A 13172-nucleotide genomic window follows, 5' to 3' on the forward strand; every position below is an offset into this window, starting at 1 on the left:
GATCGAGTCCCCTTCGGTGACAGAGGAGCAGCGCTTCTGGTCAGTGGCCCCGACTGGAGCGCTGCAAGCAGAGAGACGCCGTGAGTGCTTCGGGGATGCAGCGGGACCCGGAGCGCTCGGCATTACAGATATCATGTTCTTGTTAAAGAGGATCTGCAGACAGTCTGAAAAAACAAGTTGAGCTTGTACCCTTCAGTGCCCTATTTTTATTTCCATGCCCCTTACCTCTTTCCAACATATATGGACTTTACTGTGTGGCTACAAATTTGCACACTTCCACCACTACTAAAATGGGCAGTAACTTTCTTAGGAACAAGCTACTTGAATGTGATACCCAGGGGATTTATGTCCCCCCCCAAGCCTATTATTTACAACCCTCCCAAAAAATTTTACTGTCCATTTGGGTGTTGGTAGAAATGTGCAATTTAACAGCCAAACATATCTATCTTCCTAGGCTCTGGTTAAAATAAATAAAAACTGAGCTGTGATTAGTTGTTATGGACAAATCCAGACAGGTTTTGTTTCAGACAGATTAATAAATCTGGGCCATATTTTTTGTATTGAAGTTATTGTAATTACTATTCAAAGCGTGCTTTGTTTTTTCTTACTAGGTGTTGGCTATACAGTTATTCTCATATCGTTATATGTTGGTTTCTTCTACAATGTTATCATCGCCTGGGCCATACACTATCTGTTCTCCTCATTTACATCAGAACTTCCTTGGATTCACTGCAACAATTCATGGAATAGTCCAAACTGTTCAGAGACAATATATATAAATTTTAATGAGTCTGGATTTTCCTACATCAATGATAGTTATAGAGTAACACCTGCTGCAGAATACTTTGAGTAAGTACTTCTACCCATTTCCAGTATCAAAGTAACTACACTATGAGAAATTGGCCTACTTAGTAATGTTTTAACTGTCAGAGAATCCAATTCATGCTTTACAAGCACCTATGTATTCCCCTAGCAGATTAACCTTAAAGGGAAACAATCATCAGATTTTACCCTATATAACGCTTGGCAAATCATTATATAGGGTAAAATCTTTATCCTCACCATCCCCAGGGGATGCTCCTGCCCCCAGGGATGATGAAGATTTGAAGTTATAAACTAGTCACTGCTGCAGCCATAAGTAGGCCCCTGGGTGGGGAGCTCCACTCACCTAGTCCCGTGTCTTTGGCTGGCAGCAACGCCCCATCGGCTTGATTGACGGGCCGTGTCATCGCTCTGCTTACTGAACAGACGGAGCAGAGCGATGATGCGGCCCGTCAATCAAGCCGAGGGGGCGTTGCTGCCAGCCAAAGACACGGGACTAGGTGTGGAGTGGAGCTCCCGACCCAGGGGACTACTTACGGCCATGGCGGTGATATCTGAATAGGACCTTGTATCTTTTTTTTATTTTTATTAAACTTTTTTTTAAACTAAAGGAAAGAAAAGAGACAGAGTTTACAGATCAGAAGCAAATTGCTGAGGCAACTCATGATGCCTGAAGCCTCTCCTGCAGAGATTCTGAACAGCAGAGGCAATACACAGGAGATACAATTTAAGTGCAAAATATTCCAAAAAAAATGCTCATAGGCATTGTGATAGCCCAGCTCAAGTTTTAACTGTGTGGTTTGTATGAGGCCCATGACCATCATTGCCCAGAGACCCCAGGCCATTTTCAGGCTACCCCTGGGGGCTTGTCATCTACTTTGGGTAACTAGGCAAATTAGTAGAATGAAATCTCTGGCTGTTATATGGGCCAAATTTTTACATATGTGCACAGGTTAACTGTTAGAATCATGTTAAATTGTTTGTAAAACTTTTTAGGAATTGAGTGGATTGATCCAAACTATGATAGTTACCTTAGACAGATGGTCTTTTATCTCCAGTAAGATGTGCTTTTGTTGTGCAAATCCTCCACAGCAGCAGATGTTACGGCTGTCATGAGGTTTTGATGTGTGGCAGCTACTTGTTTACCATGATGTCTGATTTAGAGAGGTGGAGAAGTTCTTTTGAGGTATTAATGTTTTCCTTCTTTTTGCCAAAAGCTGTTTAGCTTTGATAGCTTCTAAATATGTTAGCTTTGTGACTGTATCTACACAAAGATCTACAAGTGAGCAAACAAATATAAAACAGCAATGTTAAGTGCAAAAAACACATTTGAAAAAAAGGGCCAAAGGTAAACATCTTCTGATTAGCTGCCAGCAAGAATCACATAATATCTAACCAATAATTGTTACGACTTAAGAACAACTTAAAATGACGTCAATTTTAAATATCTAGAATCCAAAAAAGGCCTCAGCATTTATGTATCGTGCAAAAAATAGTTGTTAATTCTCCAATATCAAAAGCTGCAATGTTATAGCCCAACATTAGGCCTTTTTTTTTTATCATAACAGATGCATTGTGGTATATGTACAATTGGGCTCAAAAGTCAGTATACCCTTGCAGAAATTGTGAAAATTAATTTTATAAATATGACTGGTCATGCAAATAAGTTATCTTTTATTTAAGGATAAAGACCATAAGAAACAATGTATTATTGTATAGTTGCTTGGCTCCTTTTTGAATCATGATAATAGCAGAAATCACCCAAATGGCCCCTGTCAAAAGTTTACATACCCTTGAATGTTTGGCTTTGTTACAGGCACACACAGGTTAAAGGTGACACACACACAGGTTAAAGGTGACACACACACACACAGGTTAAAATGGCAATTCACAATAAATTTCCCACCCACAGCTGTGGCTTTTTAAATTTAAGTTAGTGGCCCTCATTTACTAACAGGATCTTGACACTTTTTGTCGGGTTTTGCGCCAGAATTCTGTCTGAGCCAGAATTTGCGCCAGAAACTGGCGCACAACCTGACAAAATCAAAGTCACTCAGAGTGAAAAAAAAAAAAACTACAAAAGGGGCGTTTTTCCCGACAAAATGGGCGTGTTCCCGACAAAAAGAAAAAAAAACCTCCGAGTGTGAAGAAAACTCAGCTCTGAGCTGTCGGGAAATTACTCCAAACGGAGTGAATCCTGCTACCCCCAGCATGGAACAGGGTTTGTTCCATGTTGGGGGTAGTAGTACAGGGGCTGAGTGATTGATCGCACCGGGTCTCACTTCTGAGACCCGATTCGATCAAAAGTTATTAAGCAGGGGAGCAGGCGGCATGTTCCGATCCCCTGCAATGTACTGTAAACTTTCATTTTTAAATTCCCCACCAGAAGCCCTCCTGGCAGGGTTTTAATATAGAAGCGCTGTGGTGGGCAAAGATGTATAGATGTATAGAATCACTGGGGGGGGGGGGGGGGGGGGTTATATACCTTGCCCCTCCAGCGTTTCTATATATATTTCCCCCTGCTGCGCTATATAAAACTTAGTGGCCGCTGCGCTTGAATAAATGTACTGCCCCCCCAGCGCTATTATATATCTATACTGACCCCCGCTGCACATATACTGACCCCTGCTGCGCATGTTAATATATATACTGCCCCCCCAAGCTGTGCATATTAATCTTCATCTTCTCCCTCCCCTGGCTGCCAATGAATGAAAACTCTATTAGCGGGGGAGTGGAGGGCTGCTGCCTGCTCTCGCTGCTAAGGGTTTGTCATTCATAGTGGGCAGCAGCTGCATATCATGCTGTGGGGGTCAGACATATGGATATATGTCTGACCCTCACAGCATACATATACAAATGCCGGCTCACCACTATGAATGACAAGTAAAGCAGTGCAGGGAGCGGAGGCTCGCGCTGCTGCTGCCAATAGCTTACTTGTTTTCATTCATTGGCAGCCAGGGGAGAGAGAAAATGAAGATTAATATGCGCAGCTTGGGGGGGTGGCAGTATATATATAAATATGCTCAGCGGGGGTCAGTATATGCACAGCGGGGGTCAGTATAGATATATAATAGCGCTGGGGGGGGCAGTACATTTATTCAAGCGCAGCGGCCACTAAGTTTGGTATAGCACAGCAGGGGGAAATATATATAGAAACGCTGGAGGGGCCAGATATATAACCCCCCCCAGCGATTCTATACATCTTTGCCCACCACAGCGCTTCTATATTAAAAACCTGCCAGGAGGGCTTCTGGTGGGGAATTTAAAAATGAAAGTTTACAGTACATTGCAGGGGATCGGAACATGCCGCCTGCTCCCCTGCTTAATAACTTTTGATCGGATCGCTTCTGAGACCCGGTGCGATCAGTCCCTCAGCCCCTGTACTACTACCCCCAACATGGAACAGACCCTGTTCCATGAAGGGGGTAGCAGTACAAGCACTAATGTAGTCAGAATTTGCAGAGACTTTTTCTGTGACCCTGCGACAGAAAGAAAGGGAAATTGGGCGACAGCTTAGTAAATCACAAGGGAAAAAAAGACGAGTACACTGAAAAAGAAAACTAACCGACACTCCAGTCTTTGTAAATGAAGGCCAGTGTGTGTGTGTGTGTGGTGTCCCGGTACCGTATTCTATACATTACCTATGTAGAGGTCCCCATAGTCAGAGTCCCTAGGACTTCGGGGTCCCTCTTTTCTAGTCTTCCCCTTGTCACCTCTCACTTAGCCACTAAATTTATAGTAGTTCTATATGATATTTATACAGTTATAAGTATAAAAAGTGTATATATTGAATTGTCTAACTGTTTGTAGCGTAACAGGACCTGCGGGTCATGTGATCAGGTGGAAAACTCTATGGTTTTGCTTTAGGACCTTAGGAGGTCCCAGTGACGTGTTCATCCACCATGCCTTGTAACGGTGAGTGACAGCTGACACGGACCAATCAAAAACGGCCCTGCCCATATAAGGGAGCAGCGGCCATTACTCGCTCTCTTACCTCGTGGGCTGCTGATGAAGGAGGATCTGCGCAGCTGTCATCAGAAGTGACTAGGCCCAAGCCTTGCGGCAACGGCCATTCAAACAAAACTGTGAGTTATCTCAATCCCTGTTAACTTCGCAAGATCACCGGACCTAAACAGACCCCTAAATCCGGACGGATCTCTGCAACAATCCTAATTCTATTAATCCTTGGATAATTCAATGGTCCGCAGCATCTGTCAATCACTGCCGTACTATATAGAGACTGTATTGCTAAGACTGCTGCTGTTAATTGGATGTATCGCAAGTACTTCAGTAAAGTTTATGCAAGTTCAAGTTCATCCCTATTGTGGACCTTGATTCATTTAAGCACGCACCTATCGTTTCTGGGAAGGGTGGCTATAGGCTGAAGATTTACCTCAGCGTATTAACCCTCACCCTGGCGTCACGAGTGACAGGGGTTAAATTAACCCCTCACATACCGAAGCAACACCCCCACTGTATTATATCCCCCCAAGGGCTACCACAAAGCCTTTTTGGCATTGCACGAACAGGATTCGGGTGTGTGCCTTCTACAGTTGCCACTAGTGAAAGTGTACTCCCCCAAGTAACAAACTTTATTCATGTGCTGCGAACCGTGTTGTTGTGTACAGGAGCGGTGTCCGTGGTGCGCCATACAAGGGGGCCACGAGAAAAGTAAGGGGGGAGGCGAAAATGTATCTGCAACTAGGATGTGTAAACTACGCAATGAATTCATGCTGCGATCCTCTAGTCCGGTCAGCACAGGCGGAGCTGAACTGCTGCCGGAAAAGCGTGCGAAGAAGGCCCACCCTGCGCCACGCCCCGTGGCTGCCAAGTTGCTGTGTCGCAGCCGAAGGGGAACTTGGAGATACAGGAGTCGCCTCTGGAAGGACCGGAAGTCGGGGCTGCACCGATGACGTCCTTCCTGCCGACTGCCATTTTGGGGAAGCCCACTATAAAGACACCACGCACAGCGACCTCTTCAGTCTGCACAGAGAGCCGGAGAGTACAGACATGGCGGAGAGCAGCGCTCCACGTGGTGAAGATGGCACAATGGCGCCGGAACAGCGGAAAGTCGTGGCAGTCGCAGCCCGACTATTCCAAGAAATTGCTGACCGTCTGCAGCGGTTGTCATTAGACGAAGAGGGGGGCTGCAATCTTCCCCCACTGCCTGATGATGATGACGATTGGCCAGAGACACCTCCAGCGGAGAGCGCAGGGACACCTGGAGGTGCATTGCCGGTGAGACTGTCCCCTCACCACAGAAATTGGGGCTCGTGGGCCGAGATCCCATCGGAGGAGTCTGCAGTGAGCACCCCGCCAGAGCCAGACTTTTCTTCCTCCTCCAGCCCTGAAGCTATACCTCGATCAAATTTGCCAAGTGCACGACCGTGCTCATCAGATTTACCCCAGTGGATCTTTGGGGACGAGCCGGGACTCATCGAGTATATGCACACGGTTCTACTACCTATACCTGGGAAGCCACTCCCACCAGTTCCAGCCGCACAAAGGGAAAGGGCCCGTCAAGAAGCCGAGCTGGCTGAACTGATGGAAAGATTAAAGGCCTGACACAGAGAACTGTATGCCCCCAAGCATGTGCATTTGCCTCCTGAGGAAAGAATCCGCTACCAGGAGAATACTAAAGAAATGGAAGCTTTATTCATCCGCAAGTGGGACAATCCCCGAGAAGGGGTGGAGCCTCTAGAACGGCGAAGGGCATCTGTAGCCAAGTTCAACAAGGTCAGAGGTTACGGGACACTTCTTGATTGCCACACTGGGCAAACCACCCTCGTAAACCGGCGAGCAGTACAGAGGCCATATCTTTACAAGTAATGGAACTTTATAAAGATGGAAAAATATAAAAAACATATCCAAATCCTTGAAAATGCCAGTCAGTATTATCCAATTACTTGTTAGGAAGTGGAGAATTCAGGGATCAATTAGACCAGGAAACATTTCAGACACAACAGCCAGAAGATTTTTTTGGGACAGAAAAAAAAAAACCAGATGTAAAATACAGACTTCTCTGGAAAAAAGACATTGGGGGACATTTATCAAGGTATTTAGACCCTTTTTCTGCTTACAAAAGTTTTTTTAACCCACTTTTGTGGGCAAGCAAAAAGTTACAAACAGTTTTCACTTTGCAGCGGTCAGGTATTTATGATGTGCGAAAGTCACACGCAAACCACCTTCAAAAAGTCTCAATTCTGCTCTAGGTCTGACCTGAACGTGAGCAAATTTAAAAAGTCACCGCCACTCATCTCATCTCTCCTCCACCGCCGCCCATCTCTCCTCCCACCGCTCATCTCCCCCCTGCTCCCTCGGCCGCTCATACCCCCCCCCTCGCTCATCTCTCCCTCCCGACTCTCATCTCCCCCCCCCGCTACTGGGAGAGATGAGTGGTGGCGGGGGGTGATGAGCGGTGGCGGCAGGGGAGAGATGAGTGTCGGTGGCAGAGGATAGATGAGCGGCGGTGGGGGAGAGATGAGTGGCAGTGGTGGGGGACAGATGAGCAGCAGCAGCGGGGGACAGATGAGCAGCAGCGGGGGACAGATGAGCGGCAGCGGGGGACAGATGAGATGCCAGGGCAGCGGAGCCAGCATGCTCCCAGAAATATGACTTCAAAGACGTAGAAATATGCAGTCGGCACTCACCATGTTCTTCTGTCTTAAGATCTTTATTTGCATATACTCACATATACATATGACAGGACGGGAGACGGTGCATGGAATGGGGGGGGGGGGGGGGGGTACCACCAGGCTACAGCACTGTTTCACTCTTTACAGAGCTTCAACGGGCCTGTTGAAGCTCTGTAAAGAGCGAAACAGTGCTGTAGCCTGGTGGTACCCCCCCCCCCCCTATTCCATGCACCGTCTCCCGTCCTGTCATATGTATACGTGAGTATATGCAAATAAAGATCTAAATACAGAAGAACATGGTGAGTGCCGACTGCATATTTCTATGTCTTTGAAGTTGTATCTACTACTTTCTTCGTCTGAGCACCGCACAGTTCTCACCCATTTACAGCCGTGATCCACAGGCATATATCTCACACCTCTATTTGCGCTCAGTGCCGGACTTACTTTTACTTCTTTATGTTGGTCGCAGAAATATGAAGCTACACTGTAATTTCATATTTCTCAGCCGAGACCGACCAGCCAATCACAGCCCATGGTGGGAAATATGAAATTACAGTGTAGTTTCATATATCTGGGAGACGTCCGGTTCCACTCCTCGGCCACCCGCCTGGAACTACCAGCCATTGCAACTACAACTCCCAGCATGTCCTCACTGAAAGGGCATGCTGGCAGTTGTAGTCCTGTAACAGCTCAGGTAGCCAGTGGGTGGGAGATGTCGAGAGCAGAGGGGGACATGAGTGGGGGGGGGGAGAGCGGCGGGGGACATGAGCGGAGCGGGGGGGGGGGGGTAGATGAGGGGCCGGGGCACAAGAGCCGGCCGGCTCCCAGAAATACTAAACTACACTGTAATTTCATATTTTTTCCGGGCTGTGCCGTGATTGTCCGAGACCATCAGGCCAATCACGGCACCGCCCGGGAAATATGAAAGTACAGTATAGTTTTGTATTCCTGGGAGCCTGCCGCCTCAGCAACCCAACCACCTGCCCGCAACTACCACCTGCCTGCTAGCCATTGCGATTACAATTCCCAGAATGTCCTCACTGTTAGGGCATGCTGGGAGTTGTAGTCTTGCAACTGCTAGCAGGTGGGTTGTAGGTGAGGGCGGGTGCCCGGTGAGTGGCTGGTGCCTCCAGCTGTTGCTAAACTACAACTCCCATGACAGTAGTTGTACTTTAGGAACGGGGTGCCTCCAACTGTTGCTAAACTACAACTCCCATAACGGGAGTTGTAGTTTAGGAACGGGGTGCATCCAGCTGTTGCTCAACTACAACTCCCATGATGGGAGTTGTAGTTTAGAAACAGCGAGACTCCAGCTGTTGCTAAATTACAAGTTACATCTTTCCCAGACAGCCAAAGGCTGACTGGAAATGATGGGAGTTGTGGTGTAGAAACAGCTGGAGACTCCCTGTTTGGAAACGCTGGTTTATGGGCATTTCCCTAAGGGAGGGCACCATAAATGTACTTACCAATTTTACGTGTTTTTTTCTTCACATTTCAGATCCGTGTATGCAGAGGAATTCTTCAGAATCGGCGGACTATGTCGGTGACCAGCGTTTTTTTGTTTAAAATTAATAAAATGGTTAACGAGGGCTTGTGGGGGAGTATTTTTTGGAGTAAAAGTTTTTAAAATGTGTTTTTTTATTTACTTTACAGGCTTAGTAGTGGAAGCTGTCTTATAGACAGAGTCCTTTACTAAGCTGGGCTTAGCATTAGCCACCAAAACTGCTAGCGCTAACCCCCAATTATTACCTCGGTATCCACTGTCACAGGGGTTCCAGGAAGAGCTGGTACCAACAGGCCAGGAGCATCAAAAATGGCGCTCCTGGGTCTAGGCGTTAACAGGATGGCATTATTTATGCTGGGGAGGGCCAGCAATGGTTCTAGATCACCCTGGTAACATCAGGCTGTTGCTGCTTGGTTGGTATTTGGCTGACAATAAACATAGGAGGAACCCTATGCGTTTTTTTTTTTTATGATTTATGCTTCGCACCTGTTGGTGCCGGCTCTTCCCGACACCCCTGTGGCAGTGGGTAGCGGGGTAGTAATTGGAGGTTAGCGCTAGCTGTTTTTGGGCTAACACTAAGCCCCGGCTTAGTAATGGATTCCGTCTATAAGACAGCTTCCACTACTAAGCCTGTAAGGTAATTGAAAAAAAAAACCACAACACTTTTTAAAAACTTTTATTCCAAAAAACACTCCCCCACAAGCCCTTGTTAACCCTTTTATTAATAAATAAATAAAAAGCTGGTCATCGACGTAGTCTACAGAATCCGAAGAAGTCCTCTGCTTACACCGATCTGAAATTATAAGATAAAAAACCTCAGGAAAAGTGGTTAGTACATTTATGGTGCCCTCCCTTAGGGAAAACACCCATAAACCAGTGTTTTCAAACAGGGAGCCTCCAGCTGATACTAAACTGCAACCCCCATCATTTCTAATGCTAATTTTTATGTAAATACGCAAACGTCCGTCAGTCACTTTTTTGTTTGTGCCTTAACAGACGTTATTTTTGATGGGGCACAATGGGAAACAATGGGTCCCGACAGATGCCATTCAGTGTTATGGGGTCTGTAGGGTGCCATTGTTTTTTGACGGGCACAACTGGAGGAAAAAACATTGCATGATGTATTTTTCCTCCTGCAATTCTCCACGGATTCCCCCACAGACATCACACTGTTGTGTCACAACGGCAGTGTGAAAGAAGCCTAAGTTTGATATAATTTCAACTGTATGGACCTACACAATATATAGAATGTGTCATTTTTACTGAAAAGGGCAATGGGTAGAAATGGAAGGTCCTAAAAGTCACAAAATGGCGTTTTTTTTCTCCACAATCTCACACTTTTTTTTTTTTACAGTGGAGAGGAGGTGGGGTTACAAAGTGGTGTTCAGGAGTCATTTATTGGTTTTTGCTTATGTGTACTAAAAAAAAATGGTATTCAAAGGTGATTTATTGGTTTTTGCTTATGTTAGCCAAATTTATCACCCCCCCTGTGATAGTATAATAAATATTTCACAAAACCAAAAGCAAGGAAAAAATGCCTACAAAACTTGCTTACCAAAGCAACGATGATAAATGCCCCTGATTGTGGTCATTTCAGGGAGCACTATACGACGATATTTGAAAAGAAAAAATAAGCTGCAACAAGCCACTAAAAAAGTGGTCCTGATAACACTTAGACATGCCTCACAGCTTCTGGCACATTGAAATTTAAAGCGACAAGACCAAAATTGAGCTTTATGGGCACAATTTCAAGCGATATGCTTGGTGAGCGGTAAACAATGTTCATACCAAACCAACCCAACTGTAAAGCATTGTGGTGGCTCACTGATGCTTTGGGGGTATGTACAGCTCAAATCATGATGGTAAGATGCAGATTGTTGTCATAAAATACTGGCAGACAATTTGCATTATTCTGCTCAAAAGCAGTGCATGGTACTTTCAAACACTGCAATGACCCTAAGCACAAGGCCAAGTTGACCCTCCAGTCATCAACATAAAAAGGTGAAGGCTCTGCAGTGTCCATCACAGGGCCACTCTAGGCAAATTCAAACATCCAGTTCCCTTCACATAAAGACTCTGCATGACCTAGAGGCATTTTGCCTAGAGGAACAGGCAGCTATACCACCTTCAAGAATTCAGGGCCTCACAGACGACTATTACAAAAGACTTCCTGCTGTAACTGATTCTAAATTGATGCATTGAGGGGAGTACACTATTAAAAACAGACTTCTGAACAGGGGTCATTTAATTATTTTATTTGTTGCCATGTTTTGTTTTATGATTTTGCCATTCTGTTATAACCTACAGTTGAATATGAATCCCACAAGAAATAAAAGAAATGTTTTGCCTTCTCGGGTCATTTAAAAATGGTACAAATATTACTAATTCTCCAAGGGTATGCAAACTTTTGAGCAAAACTGTATACATTTATATATATGCTAGTTATTAAAGTTAGAATAAAATCTTCCCAGAAAAGGGAAGCTGTTACATCTGCCACCTTAGAAGAAGCTGCTTACAGTGTGCCACTTCTCCACTTGCTCTATGCATAGTTATTGATAAATGACTATAGGCAGGTTCTAATTGCTGCCTAAAAGACATGTTACAATCATTAAAAACATAATATGATTAATAATATTTTTGGTTTTGTTACTTTTAGGCGAGGTGTTCTACATGTTCATGAAAGTGCAGGAATCCATGATTTAGGCCTGCCACGCTGGAAGCTTACCTCTTGCCTTATTGTTGTGATTGTATTCCTTTATTTTAGCTTATGGAAAGGCGTAAAAACCTCTGGCAAGGTAAGATTTTCTTGTGCATTCCATCTGATAATGACAGAAGTGCATGTAACTTTATCTTCATATTATGGAAATGAAGACAGCAGTATTAGGAGCTTCCTCCATTTTCATCTGCACTATTTTTCTGTTTGGATTTTAGGTAGTGTGGATTACAGCTACAATGCCTTATGTTGTGCTGACAGCATTGTTACTTCGTGGTATCACTCTTCCAGGAGCTATAGATGGAATTAAAGCTTATTTAAGTGTTGATTTTCTTCGACTTTGTGACCCTTCGGTAAGTGGACATATAGTCAGTAACAGGATTCATTGTGTAGCTTTATTGTCATAATTTTGGCATATTAATATTGTTTAATCTCATGGCACATTTCTACTAAGCTAAATCTGAGAGGGTAATATGTCTTCTTGGGGAAAGCATTGGGCTGGCGTGGGGAATCTTGTAAGCCTCCTTGGAAAAAATTATATAATGTAAAGGGGAGGCTGGCAAAGTCTAAATCATGGGTTCCACTATCCAATTTACTAACTTGGATGATAAAATGGGATTTAGTCATTAGTTTGATTGGTCAGTTCTCAAGTAAAAATGATGCTATAAAATAGGGCTATAGTTTTTTTTTTTTTTAGCTATGCAACACTTCCTACAAAAACATACTGTTGGTATTATTGTTTGCTATGTAACAAATACAGTTTAGCTGCAGCTTGGTCACCATTTCTATGAACTTGCTAGCTGCCATTGTTCTTGGCTTTTACATTACTCTTGCCACTCCTGTTTCCTTCCTTAAAGGGTACCTCTCATCTAATAAACTTTTGATATATTTTAGATTAATGAATGTTGAATAACTTTCCAATAGTATGTTAATGAAAAATATGCTTCTTTCTATTGTATTTTTCCCGATCAGTCCTGTCAGCAAGCATTTCTGACTCATGCTGGAGTCCTAAACACTCAGAGCTGCTAGCCTGCTTTGTTCACAGCCAAACCGGCTGTGAACAAAGCAGGCTGGCAGCTCTGAGTGTTCTCCTTTGTGAACAAAGCAGACTGGCAGCTTGTAGTGTTTAGGACTCCAGCATGAGTCTGAAATGCTTGCTGCCAGGACTGGTAGGGAGACCCCTAGTGGTCATTTCTTCAAAGTGGAAAATTAAATAGAAAGAAGCATATTTTTTAATAACATGCAATTGTAAAGTTATTCTGCATACATTAATCTATAATATATCAAACGTTTTTTTGATGAGCGGTACCCTTTAACTCCTGATAGTTCATTCATGTAATCATACAGCTCTCCCACCACAAGACTTATACCAAGACTACTGTAATCACCAGACTTTATTTCCCAGATTCTTCCCCTTACAAATACACAAGCAGCTTGCAATTCTGACACTGACACCAATGGGAAGAAAGTAAGAGGCAACAGTAATTCAAGTCTTTAT

At 44.4% G+C, this 13172-nt stretch overlaps 1 protein-coding gene across 1 annotated transcript in view; it reads left to right on the plus strand.

Annotated features, from left to right (window-relative positions):
• Nucleotides 1-13172, plus strand: part of SLC6A3 (solute carrier family 6 member 3) — a 92740-nt gene that overhangs the window by 27139 nt on the left and 52429 nt on the right. Inside the window, exons 4-6 of the mRNA XM_056518454.1 lie at nucleotides 612-849; nucleotides 11618-11756; nucleotides 11893-12027. Coding sequence (XP_056374429.1) covers nucleotides 612-849; nucleotides 11618-11756; nucleotides 11893-12027 — 512 coding nt within the window. The remainder of the gene's footprint in view (nucleotides 1-611; nucleotides 850-11617; nucleotides 11757-11892; nucleotides 12028-13172) is intronic.

Source organism: Hyla sarda, chromosome 5 (genome assembly GCF_029499605.1).
Source record: "Hyla sarda isolate aHylSar1 chromosome 5, aHylSar1.hap1, whole genome shotgun sequence".
NCBI classification, from domain to species: domain Eukaryota; kingdom Metazoa; phylum Chordata; class Amphibia; order Anura; family Hylidae; genus Hyla; species Hyla sarda.